Genomic DNA, 26190 nt, shown 5'->3' with positions numbered 1-26190 from the left:
CATATGACATCGTCCCCAAGAGCGACTCTTGCCGCCACTGAATTTTTCATCATTGATCTGATGTGATTTCCATGCTTGGCCGTTCCCTCTGCCTTGTCAGCTCTCTCTCTATCATAGCCGCTCTCGGCCTAGAGGGCTAACGGGGCGTGAACCATCGCCCCCGTTTGTTGTCTCCCGCCGTGGCTTGACAAAACCGTTCCCTGTCTTCCACCCACCACTACCACCACCACCACCACCGAGGAGGACTATCACACACACCGCCGCCTGGCCTCAGCTTTTTTCGTAGCTGCAAGCGCAAACTAGACCTTTGGATAAGAGGCTGGTAAAACGCTCGATGTATTGACATTAACTGTCCACAGCCATAAAGCTCCATCAACCCCCCCTCCCTCCCTCCTCCTTCCCCTTCCTTGTCAAAGCAGCAGGAGGAGCGGTGGCTTAGTGTGTGTACTGTATGTGTGTTTTTGGGGTGGGGAGGGTTGATATATGACGGTGTGGGAGGCAGAGTCAGTACTCCTCGGCTTCTAACTCTGCCTCCTCCGATGGAAGCTTTTCGAAACGTCCTAATATCTGGCCGGAGCTCGGTGAGCGATGGCCGCGGCCAACCTGCTGATCTTAGCACCGGGTGCATTAGTTTGCCATAAAGAAGCAGTGATTGTGAGACGCGGCAGGCGAAAACATATGAGGATGAATGACACCATATAAACGCCAAAGCTCTTTTTCAAAATCCATTAGAGAAGCAAGCGCCCCAGCTCTGAATGCGGCAAAAACCCGGGCCCCACATACCATCCCGGCGTCCAATTGAGGAATGGATCGCAGATCACTCTTGCAGTTCCTCCCTTAACTGTCCATTTAATCAAAATTTTTAATCAATGCATTAGTACATGACAGCTTTGAGGGGAGAAAAAGCATACTTCACTCGGTGCCAGATATTGGCATCCAAAGATAGGTGGGAGATGAATGCGGCTCATTTGGTGTGTGTGCCTTTTTTTTTTTTTTTTGCCTGTGAGTGTGTACAGGCGTACTTTCTTCTGGATTTTATGACTGCAGATGTATGTGTGTGTGTGCACACTTCCATGAAAGCCCCAGCCACCCCCCCCCCCCGCCCCATCCACCCACCCTCCCCGTGGCACTGCCTCCTAATTACTCAGATCTGCGCTCAAAGTGAAGAAATAATGAACGAGAGCTTTAATTATGCCTCCAGACAAAGGATCCCTGATGCCTCCGCAACACCGCTGGCACGCTGAGATGGGTGAGGGCAGGTTAAACAGGAACCCTTTCCTTAGGGGTGCAGAAAGCTGGTCAGGCTTTAATACAGACCGCTACCTGACATGATGCCGAAGAAGTAGGGATATCGGATGGGGGGAGTCTGTAAAATGCACTCCCTGATTTGGAAAAAAAAAAAAAACCTCACAAAGATGAGCTACATAGGTTTGTTATCTCTAACAGATATGACACAACCTTTAATTAGCAGGGATCCCTGAAGCTCTGAGCCTGAGATATAATCAGTGGACCTTTAGCGAGAGCACAACCCTCCCCTCTCCGGGTACACCCGGGGGCCGGCTGATTGAGGCGTCCTCGTGCCCCCTCTTCTACGGCGGGGTTTGGCTGGCACTCTGGAGATGCCAGATAATGAGAAAGCCTGTCAGAGGGGCACTTCAAGGGTGCCCCTCCGATGGCCTCACTGCTTCTTAACAAAAATCCACCAGCACCAAACACTGCTGCTTTGTTTTCTTGAGTGTACGTCTCCAGAGGTCTTGGCTGTGTGTCCGGTGGGGTGGGGTGTGGAGGGGGGAAACAGGGGAATCGAGATACTCCCCCATCCCCTGCTCTCCCAAACGGACTTTACAATCTCTTTTTTTTTTTTTTTACAACTGGACTGATCACATCAGTGGATCAGATGGGGCTAATTATACTCCACACTGTGACTAATGGAGAATGTGACAGAGAGCAAGTTCCAGATTTACTTTCATACATATTTACAAAGTTCGGGTCCGTGCACAACATTGCATTATCCCCCCCTTTTCTTTTCTTACATGTTTTGTGTTGTGCGAGCTCATCCTCCTGATGGGGGAGCTGTGTCCATAGTGAAGAGCAGAGTGCAGTGGTGGAAAAAAACCTACAAAGTACATTTAATCAGCTACTGTACCATCTCGAGATACTTGTCTTCTCTTAAGTATTTCCAATCCCTGCTGCTTCCTTACCATCCTGTTTCTGTATTTCTACTCAATATATTTAAATGACACTATTTTTAGGGGAATGAATGAAAGAAAATAAAGGTTTCAGTGTTTTTTCCCCCCCTCAAAAACTGTATTCCTGGCAGTGTGGAGAAGCTTCTGAATAAAATATATTTAAAGATATAAATATAAATAATTTGAGAGACTTTATTTTGGTGTCTGGTGAAAATTTCGGTTGAGGGATTGCTGGCTGACTCACGATCTCAGCAGCTGAAACTCAAGCTGTCTTAAGCAGGAGTTCCCTGTATATATAGGGGGCATAATAATAATAATAATAAGTGTAACATAATGATGAAACTTAACATTGTAGCTTAAAAAGACACTAAAAACAAGACAAGTAAATGATACATACAGTCCGAGAGTGTGATTTTACACACTAAATAATAAGATGTGATGCATATTTGTAGATTAAACACCCAACAGCATATAAAGTAGTCATGTAACACTTTGTTCTGCATATTTGGTGCCTTTAAATACATTTTATACATACATATGTATGTGTAGAATGCCCGGATATCCGCTTGTAATCGATTATTTTACAGCGTGTCATTCCTATTTTTACTTAAGTAAAGGATCTGAATACTTCTTCCTCTGCTGTCAGAGTGATGGGAGTTAAGGGAAATAAACAGTCATCTCTTATGATGATTAGTGCGAGTGCGCCGTATTGATCAGTGGTCATACAACAAACAGTGGAGAACAGGAATGCGCCGCCAATCGTTTAGGCCCCATTAGTCGCCGCTTGTATTGCCTTTGATTATCGCTGACTGAGCTCCCAGTGCATGTGATGGCTTTTTACTGCTAGAAACTGCTGCTTTCAACCTTTTTTTTTTTTTTTTCATTAAAATAACACCGGCTCACGAGACAAAACCCACTCCATATCTTCTGTCACACTGACGCTCTTGTCTAATACACACAAAGACGAAGATGTGTTAAGATGTATTAGTGGATGTTCTCGCGCGGGAGATTAAAAAACTGGATTTAAATGCCTCAAATCAGCTGAATGATCACAAACATGTACACACACACACACACACACACACACACCTTGCACGAACCCACACACACACACACATGCATGACGCTCAGGACAATCAACACGCATTGAAGCCTCGGAGGAGGGTAAATCCTGTTCCAGAGCGGGCCGGCCGGCTACGCTGGGCTCAGAAGACAGACGTGACAGAGTCGACAGTGACAGTGATGATGATGGTGATTGTGGTAATAATGATTATGCTGATTATTACGGGTCTGCCACAGCGATGTGGTGATTGCGCCGCAAGGAAGAAATAGAGGAAGACAAAAGGGGCGACAGTGACAAAAAAAAAAAAAAATGAGGATGATGATGATGATTAAGATCACTTTCTTTCTTTTTTTTTTCTTTTTTCTTTTTTTGTTGGTGATCAACGAGCCATTTTTGCAGCAGTTGTTGATCTTTCTTTAATTGGCAGAACAGCAGTGAAGGGGAGTTAACTGAGGATATATATCTCTCTACCACGTTTGAGGGCTTTGATTTCACATGACAAAAAGAAAAAGGCACCGTTGAGAACATTCCAGCAACTCCCTTTGAAGGGAGTGATCTGGCAGTGCTCATTTGAATTATTAACTGGGTGAGACAGACAGACAGAGCGAGGAGGAGAAAAAAAAAAAAGAGAGAGCAAAAGAGCGAGAGACAGAAAAACACATAGAGGAGGAGAGAGGCAGGGAGAGATGGATTCCAATCTTTAGCAGATACCAAACCACGTCAGATATCTGTGATGACTGATCTGTGCATCAAGCAGTCCCGCCAGTTATCCAGGAATGAGACTATATACCGGCTATAAAGTTGGCTGCTGCTAGAGGTGAGGCATTTATTTGAATGACTGATTGTTTATTAGTCTCTTTCTGTTGAGTTGGTGAAATATAGGTATGAATGTGCAATTACAGGTCAGCCGCCCCCCCCCACTTCCTGCTGCCAGCTTGGAATTATTTAAGCTGCAAGAGGGAGTGTCCCAGAGTGAGTTAATTCCCTTCTCGCTGGGTCGTGTCTCCCACAGCGGGACCTCGTTATTACTGCCAGTGTGGCCTAAAACACCTAAGTTACAATAGTGAGACTTTTTTTGGGTAATGCACTTTTAGAAAGAAAAGGAAAAAGCTTTTAGTTAGTCTGAAAGTCAGACTAAATTGGCATTTAGCCTTTTTCTTCATTGTTCAGTCTGACTGTGTTCATGTTACAGCTGTTTTCTGGTTGGGAACCAGTCAGTAGCACCTGACGTATCTATCCCGGCAATGTCAGTGGACGCAGGAGCTGCAGGAGCACTTTCAAGAGGCGGTTAAAGCTGATTTATTGTTTATTTATTGTTGTTATTTCTTAAATGATGGTTGTTATGGTTCCCTGAAGATAGACATACATGTATCTGCGGGTGTTTGCAGGACTCTCAACTCCCAAATTCAAGCATCAAGCAAGCTGATAAGTCCTTCCAACTCCTTTTTGAGAGGCAAGTTTCGAAATGGAAAAAAAGAAGAAAAAGAAAATCTTTATACTCAAAATTCATACAGGCATAAAAAGAATATCTTGCCGTAGCCTTTGACTTGCAAAAAAATCTTTATAGCTGCATTGATCTCATCCACTCTTGGTGCCTTTTTTTTTTTTTTTTTTTTTTGTCATTGTCAAGGAAACGTGCATTGATGAGCATAATATAAAACCTATTTTGAATCGTCGAAAAAAGTATCTGAGATGTGGAACCAGGAGGCAGCAAAAGATCATCTTGTAAGTTTGATTTATTCTTGATGGCTCTCCGACCCTTTCACTCCTCCGTTCGCTCCTTGGAAGCATGTGATAGTATCATGCTAAAGGATCTAAGGATATAGCGCGTATATCGTACAGATTGTAAAGAGATCTGGGGCTTTATAAATAAAAATTGACTCAAGTGCATTAACAAGAACCAAAAGGATCAAGAGCACAAGACAAACCACACCTTGTCATATCATATTCCACCAATCCCTGTTGAGATATTTAAGTAATGAAGCTAGGCTTGTTTTTGGATAAGACCCAAAATAGATTTTTTTTTTTTCCACCAGACTTTAAAGAAATATAGTCTCCATACCCCAACTGATGCCCATGATGTAACAAATACATCTTGTGCATTCTCTGTGTCTGCTTCTTTTAAAGCGATATCAAACAGAATGAATCAAAAAAGACACATTAAAAGGAAGCATGGAGATGTTTTGCTTGTACAGTTTAGCATGCTCTATGGTACATGCTTGGCTGGATGCATATTTACAGCTCAGTAGATGCAAGAGCAGATGAAGAAGGATGTCACGACCGGGGCTTAATAACAGCCTGTTTTTTGTTTTCAATGCATTTTTTTTCTCCCCTTGGCTTCAGAGATGTATTTGCTATACATGCTGTACAGTGTGTGTCCTTGAGCACACACACATATACACACACACAGGGATGGAGAGGAGGGAGGTGGTGCTGGCCACTGAGGGGGTGTGTGTGTGTTTATGTGTGTGTTTGCGGGGTGGGGGGGCTGCAATTAAAAGGCAGCATGCAGTGTCCCACGAGGTGCTAATGCCCAGGATCAGCTGTTCTAATGTCATTCACATCCCCTCTGTTATTCAGCCGGCCCCGTTTGATGTATGAATCCACCGGGGACTTCATCAGTAACCCCCCCTCCCTCCCTCAATGCTACCACCACCACCACCTCTTTTATACCCCCACCCTAACCTACCCAACCCCCTGTCAGCTCTACAACCCCTCCTCCTCCTCCTCCTCCTCGGCTTGCACAGAACCTCCCCTTCTGTGTCTGAATGCTTATGTTGGCTTTTATCACGCTCAAAGTAAACAGAGTCGCGCCAGGGATAGTGAGAGAGAGAGAGAGAGAGAGAGAGAGAGAGAGAGGGAGGGAGAGAGAGAGAGAGAGAGGAGAGAGAGAGAGAGAGGAGAGACCTACAGAGAGAGAGAGGCAGAGAGAGAGAGAGAGAGCAATAGTGATAAAGGTGGAACATGCACATTGTCTGTGCGCTGCTCGCCTCCCCGCTACATCTTCAATAGAGACACAAAAGCCAAGCAAAAGGGAAATTTAAAAAGGCAAGAGGAGGCAGAAGAAAGGAAGTGATCCGAAGAGAGAGAGGGAGTGTGTGAGTGAGTGGGAGCGAGCGAGCGAGCCAGAGCGAGGAAGAGAGAGAGAGAGAGAGAGAGAGAGAGAGAGAGAGAGAGGAAGAAAGAGAGTAGAGCGAAAGGATCTCCCTGCTAAATGCGCAAAGCGTCCCGTCACCCCATGCTGAGCTCCATGGCCAACTCCGGCTGCCTGCTGCTCTCCGGCTCCGGGATGCTACCTCACTCGCTCCAGTGTCCCCCTGCCTTCCTCTACCTGCCCGAGGTAAGACTGAAAGAAGCTGGCTTTGTCGCCCCCGCTCTCTCTCTCTCTCCTCTCCTCTCTCTCTCTCTTTCTCTCTAACACACTCACTCTCTCCCTCCTCACTCGTTCTCCATCCGTGCCTTTCATTCCTCCGTGCGCTCCTCGGCGGCACGTGATAGCATCTCGCTTTGTGTTGTTACCCTGAGTACTTTCACCCCCCCCCCCCCCCCCCTCCTCCTCTTCCCTCATCCCTCCTTCCTTCCCTAACCCTTGACCCTCACCCTGCCTTTGTGGGAAAATGGGGACAGGAGGTGGATGGAGAAGAGGAGGAGGAGGAGGAGGGAGGAGGGAGGGGGGTCACCTCTTTAATTTTATCCTTTCAACCATCCTGTTCTTCATTTCCTCTTGTCTTCCTCTCTTCCCTCCTCCTCCTCCCCCCTCATTTTTTTTTTTTTTTTTTTGTTGTTGAGTGAAATTAAAGCAGTGAATTTGCGATCTAACTGTGTGACGTGGGACCACGCAGTGTTTGTGTACATCAGTTGCTTCATGACTCATTGTGCTTGGAAATGTTTTCTCGGTCAGTTTGTCCTGCGTTTACCTCCTTCTCTTCACTTCTCTGCTGTAAAGAGGATTTTTTTTTTTACAGGATGTCAACTTTTTCTACGGTTGTGCTTGTAAAGAATTATCCCAAAAAAACGACGCCTACTTTATCTACATTTTCTACTCTTCTGACTGTGTTACCTAATCTGACCCCCCCTCCCCCCCCCCTCATCCTGGATTTACAGTACAAACCAGACAGAATTTATAAAAGACACCAGTATATTGTGGAAGTTAGAGCTCGGAGGCCACCGCTGCAACGTCTCCGTAATCATCTTCCAGTTTAGTTTTATAATGTGAAAACAAATATGAAAGCGTCTGTGAAATATTAAGCGAGGAATTTGTGATTTCTTGGTTATAACTTAAACTTTTTATTGCCGTAATATCTCATTGATTAGAAAGAATTCTTCACACGGTAAAAAAAAAAGAAGAGAAAAAGGTCAGAATTGGAGTCTATTACATAAAAAATTCCCAGCAGGCTACATTCAGACTTTGGAAATCGCACTGAAAATTTCTTCATTTATTGCAAAAAATTGTCTCAGTTAAACGTAAAGGCCCCACAGTGAGCTCTCTCTCTCTCTCCTGCAGCACAAAGTAACAACACTTTGAATAATTATATATAGATATATATATATATCTCTGCAAATGAACATTGATTTTCCCCCTTTTTTTTTTTTTTTTTTTTTTGCTTTTTGGGGGAGTTTTTGTCTTCTTTTTTTGTGTCCTCCTCCTTTGGAAATTGATTTTTGTAACTGATCCTCTTGTTTTGTGAAACCTGAAGACAGCAATTTTCTGAAGGGAGGTGAAAAAATCAACAACAAGGTGACTCTTAAGAGCCCGTGTGCCTGTCTATCTGCTGAATTATTCACGTTTTAATTCAGCTAGTTGGGGGGACGGCAGTGCTGTTAGTGCTGGGTGGAGGGGAGAGGGGGGGTGAGAGGGGTGAGAGGGGGGTGAGGGAGGGTCGAGCGTCCAATTCTGTTTTTACTACCAGCAGCATGTGTTGCAGTAAACAGTGTGTGTTACTGCAGTGATTGAGAGGAAATAACGGTGAGGTTGTCCTCCTGCTTGCTCATTTTGAATCCTGCCTCCCCCCCTCCCTCCCTCCCTCCTCTTCTTCTTCCCCACCATCATGGTAATGGCCCTCACCCCCTCCCACCCATCTGTCCAGAGCGGGCACACCCCGCCGGGCCGTCCGGGGACAAGGGGAGGGGGAGAGAGAGGGGGGGGGGGAGAGGAGGGGGGAAGGCATGTGGACAACCAGGTGCCACCAACACACACTGAGCCAAGGCCTACCTCGCCAAAACTCTTCATGTCATACTTAATAACGCTAAAAGATGAATTTAAAGTTCATGTTTCAGTTTGTTTATGTAGACAAAAAGGCAGAAAATAGATAAGATGAAGATTATATTTATATAATCATATTTTCATGACTCCTTAGTTGTATCAGGATGTTCATGTCTCAGCTGCTTTTCCACAAGTAAAAAAAAAAAAAATGTGGGTAAAGTGAGTTTACATGGGTTTACCTTCCACTACATCCCTGTTACATCCAAATCCTCAGGATGGCCGGTAAGCCTCCTGTGTGTGTGTGTGTGTGTGTGTGTGTGTGTGTGTGTGTACCTGGCCACGTGTGTGTGTGTTTACGTCCACAGTAGATTTTTTTTTTTTTTTTTAAAGTCAGAAAGAAACAGCTGAATTTGAAACTTCCTGTGTGCTGCTATTTTCACCACGAAACACCCCCTTTTTTCTTTAAACCCCTTTAATGTATCAGCAGCTTTTGTTCTTTTTTTTTTTTTTTTTTTTCTCTTTGCGGTAAATCCTCTCCCTGCAGCGCTGTGAGGGGGGAAACAACCCTCTGAATCACACTGTGGCCAGCGTCTCTCCCCCCCCCTCCTCCATCCATCCATCCCTTTTTCCTCCCACATCACGCATCCTTCGTCGGATGCTGTCCGTGTTCTCAGCCTCCCCCCTCTCCTCTCCTCCCTCTCCTCCCTCTCCTCCCCCTCTTTCTCCCACACCACCACCACCACCACTCTCCTGCTTCCTCCCCTCGTCACAGTGCAGGGCTGCAGCGTCGGCTCATGTAAGATGACAGCCAGAGAACAGAAGGGGAATAGATTGAGGTGATAGCCTCTGCCTCACAGTTTGTTTGCATTTCAAATAAGACACTGTATTAAGTTGGGCTCCGAACAGCTTTGCTTATTATGTGTGAACATGGTGCCGCATGATATCACAGGAAGACAGGAGTTTATTACATAAAAGATTAGCGAAGCATACCTTGCCTTTATTTGTGTGCAGCAGTGTTTGGGTGTGTGTTCCCAGGCAGTTTGCTTTGATGCTCTTTGTAGTCGGCTGCGGCGCGTATAAAATCCCGGCTAAATGTTTGTTTTCATTAACACAAGGAGAGACTCCCTGTGGTGTGGTGGGAGAACTGTGGGCTTCTGATTACAAAAAAAAAAAAAAAAAAAAAAAAAAAAAAAAGTGGCGGTATCACACACCACACCGCTGAAGGGCCGCTCCTCTCCTCGAGACAAGGGGGGAGAGTTTCTGTACCACATGGGGTGCCGGCTTCATCCTTCCGCAGGATGATGTCACTTTTTCTTCCACCGTCAATTTGTATTGTAGTGGCTCATTTCATGAGTTATGGCGCTGGATATTGAGGGAGTTATGAATTACAGTGTGGTGAGGCTTTTTTTTTTTTTTTACGGGATGCAACGCTCACCGCTGTAGGCCCGTATTAAAGTATAAATATATTTACGGTACGAGCCCAAGCTGACGGGCTAGCTCAGGTTTGCTCGTGGTAGTTAGTAGCTGTCTTCAGAGCCATAAAAACATGGCATCTCATGGATTTTCTATTTACCAGGCGCTGGGTGGGCATATGGCAACGCTCGTAAATGTAACTCTATTATCTAAGACGATGCTGTTGGGGTGGGAAGCGGGGTGTTACTTGTGTCTTAAAGAGGAGGAAAAAAAAAAAGCAGCGGTTGTTATTGTCTTGGTGTCACATCTCTCTCTCTCTGTGTCTTTGCCTCGGACTTATCTCCAGATCTCCCGTTTTTCTAAAATTGCCTTCCTTTGATTTGTAATTGGATTTTCTATCATGGCATTCCGCTGCACTGATGTCTATTGTTATTGTTGCATCTATTGATTTCTTTTTTGTGGCTTCTTTGGTCGGCCTGTTTTGAATTCCCCCCCCCACACACACACACACACCCCCCTCCTCCCTCCTTAACTGTACACGGCTTCGATATCATTCTAAATGGTTAGGTCACCTAGAAGAGGCGATCCTTTTTATGTCGGTAGATCCTGAGAGGAATTGCCCAAGCTCTCTGGTTTCAACGTCCTCCTCCTCCTCCTCCTCCTCCTCCTCCTCCTCCTCCTCCTCCTCCTCTTCCTATTCATGCTGATCTCTTTTCTACGACTGTACTGGAACCGACTCCCTCCCTCCCTCCCTCCCTCGCGCACACTCGCTGATACATCTGGTTAAAGGCGAGGGGATGCAGAGAAGGAGAGTACTGGGAATACTTTGTGACACACTCCCCCCCCCTCCCCCCCGCCTCCCCACCTCCTCGGTTCAGGCCTTGATCCTGCCTCCCAAAGCGCAGCTATTCACGGGGACTTTAGATATCGAAGGATTCAGGTTGGCGGTCTCCCGGGGACGGACTAATGCTAACCGCGCAGAGACGGCTCCTTCCTGGGGGATAATTATTGTAGGCCAAGCTGTACTATTGACAGCTGTAAATGGAGATGCTGTCTGTAACTGGGGAGACCTAATAGGTTTTTGTCCCTACATGGGCTCTCGTTAGGCCCCGTGTGGGTGCATCGGAGATGAGTTTGAGAAATGAGCCGTGGCCTCACTGGGCTTGAAATGGGACTAAGAGAGACCACCACCCCTTACGACACCATCTCTCTGCTGACCTCTCGGGAAAAAGGGTGAACACATGATAGTTGATGCTGTCTTCCTCTTCAACAAATCCCATGAAAAGTGCATCCTATCTTATTCTCTTATCCACACTACAGTTGATTAAAAACATGTCAATGAGACACACCGTTGCACTACTGGTTGTCATGTTGCTTCATTACCATGAACACACACACTGTCCTGCTGCTGTAAATACTCACTAGAGCAACAAATGTGTATTAATCCGCAGCTGAAAGTAGTCCCCCAACAAATGCATGAAGGATGTCTATCTTAGTGGGTCTGTATTGAGAGATGGACTTACACTGGTTTGGGTCTTTTTGGAGAATTGTTAACAGTATAGTAATAATATAGAAAAGTTAAGCATTTGTTACATCCGTTTTCATCTGACTTTTCTCCGTCGTGTTGTTATAGATAAACACCGTATCTGAAATATTTCCATTATATCACAATGCAACGCCGGCCTCGTTGTTGTTGTTTTTCCAAGTCAGTTTAGCCCCAGCACAATTCACTCAGATTCAATCAGGCACAAATCAAAAAAAAAAAAAAAAAACTTAAAACCCAATTTCATGGGCTCTGGAATACACCTCTCAATATGGTCTTATGTTTTGGTGTGAAATCATTCAGAGTCTTTCTCTCGCCGCCGTTCAGCTGTTTTGTCCCTTAAACATCTGATTCATAGCAGCATAACAAAAGGCGGGAGGGACTGATTGAAATGTTTTCTCACTTTTCTCTGCCCCGGAGGAGAATTGTAAATCACAGCTCAGTCGTTTATTTTGAAATTTCATTTGGTGTGTGAGCGAGTGCTGCCTTGTTCTTCACAGAGACTTCACAGTGAGGCTGACTAGTGTGTTTTTTTTTTTTTTTTTTTCTTAAGGCTACCCACCGTCTTACTCCACTAGACCTTTGTAAATGGAACAAAATTAAATTTGTTCCCTGTATAGAAGAATGGCACAAACAGTGCAATAGATTTACTCAGCAACAAAGGTTTTCCACCGGGGCTCTGGCTGTATTTTTAATGCGATCGTACATATTTGAGCTTACATATGTATATTTATTTGTCTTCCCTGTGAGGAATTCTTGTCATCTGTAGGTGGATGCTTGCAGGGTTTTTTGCATGCACGTTGCTGTGCGGTGTGCATCAATAAATGTGTATTTACATTTTGCCAATAATGCTAAATATCCTCCAGTCATTAATGTTGAGCGTTAGCCTGGAGTGCTCCTGTCTATATTCTGGACCTATAGTGTCAGTGAATTAGCATTCACAGTTGCTGCTGATGCTAATATACTCCACTTCTGGAAAACAAAGCTGCAGTTGCACATGTCCTCACCCCACAATAATTACCAACCTGTTTTGTTTTTTTTTTTTAGATGATGGCAAATTTCTAATGAAGCTTTTAATTAACATCCGTGCTAAACATTTACTGGTGCTCATCACACAGCGAGTGAGAAAATATGAAACCCACAGGAGATATTTTCTTACTTGCTAATCTGTAGCGCTGCTAATCGTGACATTTTTGCAGTAATCATCACCTTTTTCTAGTAAACTCTCTCTTTTTTTTTTTTTTCCATTAAACTACAGAACCCAAAGTTGTCAAGTCTAAACTCAGGCAGCTGTACGAGAACTTTACCAAAGTAAAAGTATGTTCAATTTTGATTTAAATCACGTACAAGTAAACAAGATTACAAATCTGACCAGATATTTGATGTCAGGTTTCTGTACTTGACTGTTTATTTATTATACGCAGTGCTGTGGACATATTTTCTGGTTAGTACTTTAAAAAAAAAAAAAGTATTAAGCTTTGATATCCCTTTTAATCTGTGATATGATGGATTACATCACAGAGATGCAAAGGTTCAGATAAGGACCGATGGTTGACACTCAAGTCTTGTGAGCTCTGCATTGCAGTGGCCTTATTTCCCACCCAGGCCGTTTGGTTTAATACAGCTCAGGAATGTCCGCTTGGTTTTTCTGAAATCTCTGCTGCTCGGTTCGCTTGAGTGCTCCTTTAGGCCAAACGGAGACCGTGAGCGAGTGAGTTGAGGGGCTGGCGAGGGTGGGGGGTGGGGGGGGGGAGAGAAAGACAAGACACACGACACAACACCTCCCTGTCTTTACACTGCGGGAGCTCTCACTACATCACACACACTTACACACACACACAGACACGCATACAGTTACAGGAGGATAAAGACAGGAGGATAACCTCGCAGTAGAAACCGTCTGTAGCCTTTTTTTTTTTTTTTTTTTTCACCCCCCTAAGAATATAATCTGTCCTGAGGTTTTCTATTTCTGCAAGTGGCACGCTAAAATGCTTAAGCAGCCAGACCAGCTTGAGTCCAATTATTTCTTTACTGCAGTATCTTAGCCAGCTGTGATTATTATGTTTATAATGTAGTGTCACTCTCATACTGTCCTTCAAGCATTCTCCTCTCGGCAGGATCCTCTCAAATGAGACATATTACCCTGTGTGCTGAGTTAACAGAGTGGACGTACAAGTGAAAGCAAAAAGAAAAAAAAAAAAAAAAAAAGAAGAAGAAGAAGCTATCACAAGCCATTAAAAGCACTGCACCTTTTTATCACCAGCGGCTTAATGGCAGTGGTGAACAGCAAAGCATTATTACTGCTTCTCCTTGTGCTCCTACAAGTCTGTTTTTTCTTTCTCCACCGCCGCCGGAAGACACGGTGCTGCTGCTGCTGCTGCTGCTGCTGCTGACAAATAGATCTCCAGGCAAACACTGGAAATTTTTTGTTTTTCAAAAGGTCATTATCTGTCTTCATCGGTGCAGCGGGCGTGTTGCGTGGGAACCGAGTTTTGAAGAAATGATTTCTCATATCAAACACTCCTCAGAAGTTCCTTTTTTTCCCCTTGATCTCATTAGTTAATTTTTAAAGGATGCAACTGTATAGTGCGTTTGTCTACTTAGAGGCACCCTGGGTCACCCGCTGAAGAAGATCAATATTTGAACTATGCTGTTGTGGGTCAGCATGTACGGGTGTATAAAATTAAATGGGGCTTGAAATTGATTCCAAGTTCTCCTTGGAAAAAAAAAAAAAAAAGTCTACAGGTATTCTGAAAAGAAACGAAGAGGAGAAGTGCTGCAGAGAGGAGATGACCTCCACCCGGGCAGACTCATAATTGTTTTTGTTTCTCCAAATTAAATGAACCCTTTTATTATTATTATTATTATTTCCATATTGCAGAGGTGGGGGTCCGAAATTGCCAGTTATGGCACGTTTGTTTTTAGAGACCTAAAGTAATATAAAGTAATGGCTGTGATCTCCACTGGCTTCTTCCTTTAACACTGTGAAACAAATGATTATGGGATGGACTTCAAATTTAAAAAAAAACAGGGACCTTTGTTCTCTGCATTGCATGAACAGCAGGAGAGAAAAAAAAAAAAAAAAGCTCAGACTTTGTTTTTCATTCTTCCTCGCAGGCAACCAAACAGGTATCCCACTGATTACTCTGCTTCTCTTTGGGTAATCAGTAAGAAAGGAGAGAAGCTCATGTAATTTATCCCAAATCAGAGTCCTCCTCCTCATTTTCTTCCTCCTCACTTTCCCTCTCCTCAGACGAGGAGTCTAAATATCACTGCTTTTTTTTTTCTCGCAGCACTTTGTTAGTGGAGCACGCCTCTGTGTTTTTCTAAAATCATCTATCAAGGTGAGATCTGTGGGAAAGAGCAGCGCCTCGGGCTTCCTCTCTGTGTGCTTATGAGGTTTTATTAGGTCCCACAGGACCACTGCTTTGGTGTGTGTTAAAAACAAATGGAACTTACAAATTACAGATTACAGCCTTTGCAGGCTCCTGCGTCCGCCTCCAAGTGTGTGTTTGTGTAGAGACAGATGTAAGTGTGGCCAGTTGATGAAGGAGCGGTTTAGTGTGTGTTATGAGAAAGGTGGTGCAAGCAGCCCTACATGAAAGTGTTTATGCCCGCTGCTACTGCAGCTGCTGGGTGAGTACTGCATTAGTGATGATGGGGGGGGCGGGGGGGGGGGAAGAGGAGGAGGAGGGGTGGGTTCCAGGAGGCAGTGTCAGCACCAGTCAACAGCCCCCCTCCAGGTTTCTCTCCAGTTGATGATATTCAGTCTTAAAGGGTCACTTCACACAAATTAAATGCAAAAAAAAAAAAGAAAACATATGTCACGTTTTTTTAAATAAATGTTTACACACTAAATTGCAACAGTTAATATGTCTTGAAAGAAACATAATAATAATAAAAAATTTAACAACACAATGAGGAAACATTTTTAATGATACACAATCTATTATTGCTTTTATTTGTGCAGGTTTTAAGTATCAGGTATCAGATTTCTGCCTCCAGCTGAGTACGATAGAGGTGAATAATGTCCTCAATGTAAACAGTTTCCTCTTTAAAAACTATTGGCTGTGCTGTCTTTGAATTATCCAGAGTAACACTAAGGACACTGTTTCCAGTAAGACAGATATTACTGGTGGAATTTTTATACATCTTGTTTTGCTTTGAGCACCACAAATTAAATTCCACTCACCTCCACTGTATCAGGGTGGAGGCAGAAATCCCACCAAAACCTCCCCCAGCAATTCAAACCAAAGCTATTGTTAAATACCACAAGAGGTAAGTGAGAGTTGTTTTTTTTTCCCTCCTAATTTGTGGTGAAGCGACCCTTTAAATCGTAGCACACTGTCAAGGCTCAACAGGGATGAGGATTTCCCATTGCCCACTCCTCCTATTCATCCCCTTCCTTCTAATTTAATGACTCAGAATTGTAACTCCAACATTGTTATCATTCAGCAATAGCGAGTAATGAATAGCAATTAACGTTTTCAAAGGAGGGAGTAAAGCTTGAGAGACGTCGCTTTTCACCCAGAAATGTTGAAACAGCGCAGTCGGGGGAGATACTGTCATGTAGAGAAAGGGCCTAATTTATCCGTCCAGCTGTTTTTGGTAAATAACTTTTTTTTTTTCCCTCCCACCCCCCCCCCCACCCCCTCTTCTTCTCGTCACACAGACTGCTATCAGCGCAAACACAAGTAATCATTCTAATATCCAACACATTCTGGCTTCCTCAATGAACTGTAATAAACTAATAAATTACTCTGCACATTTTGTCCAATGATTGCTCTTTCTGGTGCCGGGCGAGGAAGTGCTAATTAACTGGATATGAATGAAATTCTAGGGCAGCGTGGTATCAACGGCAGGGGAGACAAATGCGATTTAGTTCTGTCGCGAGCGAGTGGAAAATTGCTGTGTAAATTGGAGGTTGTTGCTGCCGAGCGTTTTTCTGTGTGCTTACATTTCATGGGTGAGAATCCAATCTCACAGGGCAGCATGTGCGGACTGCCCTCTCTGATACACTCCACCGTCCTCCACCTACTCTATGATAGCGCTCTAAAAGCTCCCCCCCCCAAATCTCTTCACACACACTCACACACACACACACACACACACACTCCCACTGACACAGAGAAACACAAATACATATTTCAAAAAGGTAAAAAGCTATTGTCGAGCCGAGGAACCGCACCGGCCCGAGGTAAAGATGGAAGCCTGGCAATTTGACTCATCTTCCAATTCACCAAATTCCCCTGACACTTGATTTCATGCAATGTAAACAACAGAGCAAATTCTAATCGTCACACTTGTCCTCTCTCTTTGCATATTTCCTGCTTGCTTTTACCCGGATGTAGTGGCTACTTGAGTCAGAAAGCGACCAGAGCCACCCCTCATCCACACTCACTTATTTCCCTTACTGTCCCTTTTTTGCCTCCTCTCGCTTTTTCATCTGTAGCTGCAGTGGCCGTTTTTATCTATGGGTTTGGGCAGTTTTGGAGAGAATTACGGTGACAGAGCCATGGAAATGATAGGCCGGCAGTGAGATATCTCTGCCTCATAAATTCTACATTGCTCAAGATAATTTACGAGGGAGGTTTGTGTGCGTAAGACAGACAGTGCTCCATGGTATCCATCCACTCCACAGTCTCCATTCACTTCAGCCCTGCGAGTGCAGTCGATTTATCGAAACTGAATTTATTTTCACATTCATTCCTTTCATTCCCAAAGCATCACTTTGAATGATTATGATAATTTTTTTTTCCAGCCTTTATTTTTTTTTTTTTTTCGCTCAGAATATGCCTGGGTATTATTTGTTCTGTCAGGATTATTACAGATAAAAGAGCAAACTAATAGATCTTGTGCGGCGTGTCTACTACTTTACGACTGAGAGGCCTTCACGATGAGGTATTCTGCCATCAGCAAAGGTCATCAGCTCCCCTGATTGTGCTGTATGAGCATGAGGCCAGGCCAAAAGGCAAGACGGCTTTGACATCGGTAATCATTCTTCATGCATATTTCTGTTTGAGGGAGGTCAACACTCTGCATGTACTAAACTAGGAAACTTTTTGCCTATCCTATCCTACAAATAAAGAAGGAAAATACCTTTGAATCATGTGCTGAGGTCAGTTTTTTTACTACTGTAAAGACTTTTTTCCCCCCCCAGAAAGTTTCAAAGGCATTTCTCCTCTTGAGAGGAGAATTGGATTTTCTTTACTTATTTTTCTTATTTAGTTTGCATTGTCCGTGTTCTCTGTCTCTGTACACGCTCTCCCTCTGCTTTTATTTATTTTTTTTGTTTTCTTGACAAGGTCTGAATTCACTCTCCTATGTTACAGGCTGATTCGATGAGCAGAGTATGACTGCAGCCCAAGGGCAATAGAAGTTTACAACTCAGTTAGTGCAGGGTTTTGGTGTCTGTATCCAGTTAGGTTTAAGGCCTTTATTTTGGTTGCTGTAGTGTGTCTAGTCTCTACTCCCTGCAAGGCCGTCTTCAGTAATACCTTTGCGCTGTCTTCCACCATGTCGATTTACAAAATGGATGTCTTTGCAGGGAGAAACACCCCTTAAGGGACTGAGCGTGGAGTCCGGTGGGTGCGGTGCAGTACAGTTTGTATCCCGGCGGTCCAGAAGAATCACTCACTTGATCTTCATGTAAGACAGTCGCTCAAGGGGGGGGGGGGGGGGGAGGGGGGGGTAGAAGCTGTACATCAGCCGTTTGTTTGTGTTTGAAGAATACTCTATAGGTTTTCCAATCAGTGCAAGTATTCCCAACACGACTCTGATGTCAGCGTACCTGCTTATTGCTGTGGCATACCTGTGTCTTTTTAACTAGACAGGATGCGCAATGGAAGCAGACAAGGCTCTTTCACAGGGGAGTTAATCTAATCTACTCCCGCTCAACTTGGACATTCGCTGTCACTGACACACCGGCGTCGTCTCCAATAAAACAGGTGAAGGCAGAGCACGTCGACTGCGGCTCTGCAGGTAACTAGGGCTGGCACTCTGCTGGGCTTTCATGTTAACCCTCCCCGGGTTCCTTCCAATCATTATACATGAGCGTTCATTCTCACTTTGGGCTACTCTTCCAATCAGTTAATTTTGCTGCCTACTCATGTCAGAGAACCAACCGTGATGCCTCTGACAGGATAGGTTTCCAAAGATACCTATAAACTCGTGGGTTGCATTGTCGTTCTGTCGGGTGTTTTGGGATTTAAAAAATGTAGCATAAGACAGACGTTAACATACTTTTTCCATCTACCCTCCTTTCTGGTTGTCTGTGTGTAGTTGTGTGTGTATTCGTGCATCATGTGCGCACAGGTGACGAGTCGGTGATTCAAGTGCTCAGCAGCAGGTTATTTCCTCTGAACCGGGGCCCTTATTTAATGGTAATTGTAGCAATTAGCATGTGAATGAGGTAGGAATTGGATAATAGAACTAAGATAAATATTGATGTTAATTCGCATTGGAGGAGTAGTGTGTGTGTGTGTGTATGTGTGTGTGTGTTGGGGAGTGGAGAGGGGAGGGGGGGGGGGTTTGTACAAGTTCCTGTAAATTTATCCTGAACTCTCATTTGCATGCATTAACGCAGTGGCAATTACGACCTCAAAAAAACATCAATGCTGCTGACGTTAAAAATAAATCAATTACTCTTTGGAGGCGACTATGTCATATCAGGAGAAAATGGATCCAGGCCTGGAGAGGTGTTTTTCAACTTTTTTCTCCCTCGGCCTTATTTACTTTGGTATCTACAGTAAACCAGTAACCAGCTGCTGGGAAGGTTAAATGACATCCATCAACTGTCAGACAGCTGACCTGGGGATGAGCCTTTTCATTTTGACTTTGTAATAACTGAGGCTTCGCTCATAAAATGAGACGGATGACCTTGCGTGGTCCGTTCCCTAGTCTCCCCAAAGCTCTCTCAAAGCAGGTATATAACAGGTGATGGGACTGTGTTATTTTCCCCACCGAGACATGTTGGTAGTTCTCTTGTTGAGGAGGGGGTAAGGGAGTAAGACGATGGGAGATGGCGGCTCGTTTCTGATGACCAGTGGCTCAAAAAAAAAAAAAAGAAAGAAAAGTGACCGAGTATAGCCGATGCTAAGAGGTAGCTCGGGTCTTGGTGGGCTGCTGTGACTGAGCAGTTGTTGGGGTGGAAGTAAAAAACTGTCTCCCGGAAGGCTTCTGCCATCTGGACATCGGCCCATGTCTGCAAATCAGCAATGTGCAGCAGCCGATGGGCCATCTCTACCCCCTCGCACACGCTCGTACGAAACATTACGATGCCTACTCGGAAAAGATACGCCAACATTCACATCAGCTTCCCCCCGTCCTCTTACACCACCATCACCACCACCCCCCCCCTCCACCCCTCCTTCCTCCTGTCTGCTGTTTTTGAAAGAAAAATGCGAGAGAAGAAAAAAGCGATGGAAAGAGTGCAGTGCCAGGGGCGGGCGGTGGAGAAAACCTCATTTCTTCCGGCGTGCTGCAGCGAGTGGGTTATTGAGGTGGCTGTAATTTGATAAGGAGAGGAAACTCAATGGACTGTGAGCAAGTCAGCAGTTTGAGGCCAGTCACATTTCTGATGTGATGTGGAGGTGGTGGTGGTGATAGTAGAAGAAGGAGGGATGGAGGATGGAGGAGGGGGGGAGAGACGAAGTGAGGGACACAGGAGAGTGAGGCAGGAGGGAGGGCAAAAAAAAAGGGATTGAGTAGGAAAGAGGAGATGGGGGGGTTCCCTGACATCAGCAGCCTTTCCTCTCCTCCATGGGAACAGAGAGGAAAGGGAGAAGCAACACTTATCCTCCTCAGGTCCGATTGTCTCTCGGACAGAGCCAGAGGCACATTCCCAGGCAGATGGCCCATATACATCGGCCTGATCACTTCTAATCTAGAGATCTCCCTACAGAGCCCCAACCAACCCCCCCCCCCCTCTTTCTATTTCAAACGCCTTTATCCCCTACCTTTCTCTCCGTGCTCGGAATTTCCACTCTTCCTCGCAAAGTCACTTTTTGTTGTTGTGGCTGTTTCTCGCTCGCTAGATGAGACACAAGTGTGATCAGCGGAACCTTTGAAGTTCCCATAAATAATCGGGCAGCGTGGCCCACTCCAGAGCCCTCAGCTTCCAGTTCAGATCAAAGATTAGCCTCACGTCGGCCCCAGCCCTGGAATAAAGCACTTTATTGGATTCCAAAAGCTGGGCAAGCAGGCCCCTTTCTCTCTCACCGCGGGTCCCTCGTCAGACACAAGGCCCGAAGACTTTCACACGCAGTCTATCGAGCTGTTTGTACTCCCAGGATCCACAAGAAAGAGAAAACAAGAAAGCCTGAACAATGCTGACTTTTTAATCAACACCACGTTCAGAGGCAATCAGCAAGCAAGGCCCGATGTCTGAGAAATCTCTTTCTGGATAAAAATGGGACAGGGGGGATTTTTGAAGTTACTGTTAAACAGGCTGTAAAATGCTCCCTCAGACCTGCGGGGCATTTGGATCTGGCGAGCCCACGCAGGCAGTCAGGGCTGTTCACACATGAGCAGGCTCTCTCATCTGGCTGAGGGCGAAGTCAATCTGGGGCCCAGTGTTTGAGAATGGCAGGCCACCATTCAAAAGGTCGGCACTGGGCTTCCCTGGCTCCTGGTCACACATCTATCTGGGTACGTCGCTTGACTAGACTCCAGGTTAGAAAACTGGCCCGCAGCGGATTCTCCAATGCCCGACTAAAATGGACGCCACCAGCATTTAGATGTCTGGAGAACTAAAGGGTAGGCTGATGGTTGTTAGCTGGTTAAACACAGGGCTCACTGAGCCTTTTGTGAGGGATGAAAAACGATGTCACTCTGCATGCTACACTGCTCTGAGTAAGAAATAGCTGATGAGGGTTGGGGGGTGGGGGGGGGGTTTGCAGCTCCTCCAAACCCTCAGAAGAGCAGAATTATCTTCTTTTATGCACATCCCACTTGCCACCTTTTCAATAAGTCGCCTATACCACTCAACACCAAGGAAGAGATACCGTCAAGACTTTACAGGTCTACAGGAGCATCAACAACACTGTGTAAAACATTAACAGGCCTGTTTAATATCCCCATCCTCCGTCGCTGCAGCTCTCCTAACATTGCACATTTTTTGACAATAGGTAATACTCAAATCTCTCTTCCAGAGCCTAAATCCCCATAAAAACACATCTCATCGTGGCAGCTGTATTCTCTCAGGATTTGATGTTCATGTCATGAAAAGCCATGCTGTGCAAGCACACTGAACCGCCTACGCACAGATTAGGCTGGTCATACCAGCGCTCTCAATTTTTACATTTCTTTCTTTCTTTATTTTTTTTTTCTCTCTCTCTCTCTCTCTCTCTTTTGAATTATACTTGGTAAACAGCTGAGGATTGTACCAAGGGGAGGGATTTTTATGTGCAGGAGAAAATGTAATGATAATAATGAAAACACATTATCACCGCAAGATGGAAATTGTTTCAACCTGAGAAGCCTTTTTTTTTTTTTTTTAAAAAGGTGCACCGTTATAGTGGGAGGCTGACCGAGCCAAAGACGAGATGAAAAATAATTCTGTCAGCAGACACTTTCTCCCACATCACCCCATTGCACTCCAAATTGATAAATGACGTCCATTCATTTCATCAAGGTCAGCGTACAATTAAAACATTCATGATTTATCAACCAATGAACAGAAACCAAAATCAGCAGGGATCGCGGGCAACAAACCTTGATGTTTGATGACTTGAACACACACACACACACACACACACATATATACTGTAGAGGAGTGTGACCCAAGCAGCTCGCTGGGGATATCAAATAACTCTCGGTCCAGAGTGACACTCCGGCTCCTGCAGCTCTCCCAAGTGTGTGGACTCTGGAGGGGGGATGAGTTATCAGTCACAGGATACATCTCTATCTCACATCTCTGACAGGCGGTCTATATTTCAGTATATGTTAATGTTTGCACCGCTGAAAACACACTCTGCTGTTTGTTTGCCTCATTAGCAAGATGAGAAGAGATATTTTAGTTCTTCAGAATTGTGCTAAACAAAGCAATATTTGGTTTCTCATCGTCTTGAGGTCTTTGTTCTCTTAAGCAAATGTATTTCTAAAATGTCTCTACCTTATATTAGCGGGTGTGCACAGTACAAATACATTATTCGGCAAAGCACAAATGGTGGTTTTTTTTAACGAATATTTGTTTCATACAAATATTTCAAAAATTATTTGTTTTCAGGAAGAAACAACGGTGTGCTGTCTCTGTGTTATGGGTGTATAAATAGGTAGAAGTCTGTCTGCATTGAGGCTGATGAGTAAAGTTTTACCTCAGTAGTCAGCAAAGTCATCTTTCCACTTTTATTCGAATACAAATACAAATAATTTTGCTGCCTCTACAAATACAGATACAGATACTGAGCTCTCCTGCCTTATATTCCATTAACATTGCAAATATGATTTTTTTTTAAAGGATCTTGCCAATGAGTTCAAATTTGTTGCCAAATTTTTACTTAACATTCTCATATTAGTTACGCATTCTCTTCTTTTCAGGCGTTTTTTCTTTTTTTTTTTTTTTTACCCGAGCAAGATAACTACCACATCTTAATCTCAGAAATTAAAAGAAGCATATGTGCTTCATGATAGCCCATGAGATAAAGCGGTACCATATCCAGTGTGACATTAAATTAAACATACAGGCAACTGTGAAATAGAAAAATCATGCCATGCTATGCCAGTACAGTCGAGCCTGTACAGCCTCTTGTGCTTGCTGCTTTTTGGCGGATTTCCAGTTTCAGAATCTGCATTACCTTTGCATATGAATTAAAAAGGTCATTACAAAGTCTCCTTTTTGATGTCTGAGTGATAAATAATATATATAAGCTTTTGCAAGATATGCTCTTTCAAGTCCTATCTACGGATCTTTTCTTAATATATGCGCTACATTACTGTGCATGCACATCCTTTGGTGCACATCCCCCCATGCATACTCTAGATGTATGTCAATGACTTTAATGGGCTGTTCTGTTTCCATTTAATCAGAATCTAAGTTCTGGGATACAGCTGTGTGCTCAGTGGTGTCGAGGCATCATGTTCAGGCCCAGCTGAACGACACTGCTGCCTGCTTCAAACCCGCACTCCCAGCCTCCCCGCGATTGGCTGAGATGCGTGCTTGATTGCACTCTGTAAGGGTGTGTGTGTGTGTGTGTGTTTGGGGGGGGGGGGGGGTGTGGGATTGGGGGAGGGGGTCAGGTGAAGTTTAATGTTCTTAAGAGAGAAATCTCAGTGTGAGAGAATGAAATATGAGGAGAGCGCTTGATGTGTAGCGACTGCAGTCTTACAGTTTTCACCTCAGATGCTTTCACCTCCTCACTGGTTCAGTGAAGACTTGATAATGGGGGCTTGCAGAGCCCTTGTGATTGTATGGGCTGCAAAAAAAAAAAAAAAAAGAACAAAAGAGATAAACAGAAATGCATTTGGCTGATTTCCTTATCAACTATAATGAGTTGCCTCAGATTTCAACATTTACTTCTGTTCTCTCTTCTCTCTCTCTCTCTCTATCCTCCCTGTGGTGTTTCTCTGGCATTCCATCCCCACTCCAGAGCAGCCCATCTAACTGAACCTGATACTGAGATTTGTGCAGCTAATTCCCTGCACTCACACGGCTCAGTGTGGTGTCATAATTGGCACACCATTGATTTATGTCTCCTCTTACAGCGCCCTGAATGGCTGATGAGTCGAGCTTCCTGTCATAATAGGCCTTGTCCAGGCCTCTTGCTGCTTGGCTGCTCACCGCACTCCTTCCTGTTCCTCCGCTATTTGTTGTGGCTGAAACACAGCTGAAACTATGTTAATTTCCTTTCTACACGGGGACGACATGGGACGAGCGCTCGTATTTTACCTCGTAGCTAATAACATTTTGCGCATTTCCAATCCTTAATGGCTTTGAAACCACAAGTCTGCGCATTGTTTAAGCTCAAGTCAAAGCCAGTAATCACATTGCAGCTGTCTAATAACGCAATGCAAGACAATACCAGAGGTTAATGGCTTGAGCATGTTGTTTTTGTTCATTTAAAAGCGAGAGCCGGAGAGGAATTTTTGCAGCGAGCTCTCTCTTTCTCATATAGGCAACCAGCAGGGGACTGTGGCGCCTGCCGGGAGCTTGGCTCTCCCCGGGGGCTGCTGTAATCTCGTTGTCCCACAGTAGGGAATGGAGAGAGAGGAGGTGGAGATGAGGGCTGCAGCCCTGGGGACTCCCAGTCTCCGCTGAGAGCACTTGCCCCATCTTCCCACCTTACTCTGCGCTGCCAAAAATACTAAAAGTAAGCAGTAAAGATGCTCTAGTCATCACAACCGCTCCCTCTCAAACTCTGCCTTCATCGATTTGTTCATTAGATCTGATGAGGAAGGAATTGTGCTTGAAATGAAGAAGTTGTCCATGTTTTCCTGGAAGGTGCTGAGGAACTTTGGACATGCTCTTGCCATTTCCCAGCATGACGTCTTTATAGCAAATTGTACACACAAGCACATTAACTACCAGGCACACAAACAATCCATGTTAAAGGTATGTAAACCGCCAGATATATGAAAAATGTATTGAAAGCCTTTATGGTTTATTTTGTACACTTGCATTGCGTTAAAGTTTCAGTCTGCTGGCTTTTGAGAAATCTTATACAATCACAAAGGCAGTAGATTCACTGAGATCAGACCGAGGAAGACAGGGCAGCGCAAGCAACGGAGCTGAGCCGAGGGTCGGACGGGTTAGAAGTGGTGAGTTGAGGAGCGAGCAAAGCTAAGATCAGTGGAGGGCTTCAGCCCCCCGGGCGCGGCCCTGCCTCTTCAAACTCTCTCTGCGTTCTCAGAGCCGCCGATCGGACAAGCGGGGGGCTCAGCCCAGACGAGCTGTCAGGCGGGCAGGAGTCAGGGCATCATCGGTGGAAAGCTGTGTGAGAGCAGCAGCACGTGGCTAGGAAGGGAAGACAACAGCGAAGGGGAAGGAGAGGAGAGGAGGGAAGGAAGGAGTGGCAGGGAAGCAGGCAGAAAAACCCCAGACCTTGTGTTTCTAAAGCCCAGCTCATACATTGCTAATGCCTGGAGTAATATGGGTCTCATTCATAATGGATAAAGCCTTGGCCTCTGCTTGCAAAGTATATCATGCGCACTGTAAAGGGGTTAAGGATTGGGTTGTGTTTGTCGGGAATGTGGCGACCACTTCTGGCCCGAGCATTAGCGTATGCTATTGTTGTGAATGTGGGATACAGGGAGGTGTCACTGCATTACAGGCCTGGTATCCAGATATTCAGAGATAACCCAGTTTGAAGTGTATTTCCACTCAGCCACTGTGTTTTGAGAATTTAGTCCAGTCTGGTCTGCTGTGGTCTGTTTCCAACTTTTTTGCTTATTATTTTTTATTATGATACTTACGGCTGCCATAACATTTGTGTAAATGAGCCAGGAAAGTATACCCTGATGACAGTATGACTGGGTTTGCATTGTGTTTGTGCGGCAGACAGGGAGGCTGTGTGTGGCTGTCAGCAGCGCATGCCACAGATCAGTCAATGATGCTGGGTGGCTCTCTGCAGCCCACCATCTGCTACTTCATCAAAAAAGAGCAAGTCTCAGAGGTAGCTTTTAACTTCGACTTAATAGACAGTCGAGAACACATGCAATTAAAAATACAGTGGATACAATTGAGGAAAAGTTTAACCGCAGCGACGCCGCCGGAGCTCTTGAGCATCACCGACAGTGAACCGTCGCTGATAGCTGAGCCCCCAAAAAAAAAAAGGTGCAGTGC

General features: G+C 44.8%; 1 protein-coding gene across 6 annotated transcripts in view; it reads left to right on the top strand.

Moving 5' to 3' along the window:
• The window catches only part of LOC137200873 (RNA binding protein fox-1 homolog 3-like), a 505114-nt gene that overhangs the window by 419135 nt on the left and 59789 nt on the right, over positions 1-26190 (top strand). The window contains exon 1 of one of the 6 annotated variants that reach the window (XM_067615565.1): positions 6065-6592. The exons of 4 other annotated variants lie outside the window; for them this stretch is intronic. In XM_067615565.1, coding sequence (XP_067471666.1) covers positions 6467-6592 — 126 coding nt within the window. In that variant the 5' untranslated portion in view covers positions 6065-6466. Of the gene's footprint in view, positions 1-6064; positions 6593-26190 lie in introns of those variants that run through there. One more of the 6 variants, XM_067615570.1, reaches the window with a different exon arrangement.

The sequence above is a fragment of the Thunnus thynnus genome, chromosome 17 (assembly GCF_963924715.1).
Source record: "Thunnus thynnus chromosome 17, fThuThy2.1, whole genome shotgun sequence".
In the NCBI taxonomy this organism is placed as follows: domain Eukaryota; kingdom Metazoa; phylum Chordata; class Actinopteri; order Scombriformes; family Scombridae; genus Thunnus; species Thunnus thynnus.
The sequence above is the reverse complement of the archived record's forward strand: the minus strand, read 5'-3'. Positions and strand labels throughout refer to the sequence as shown.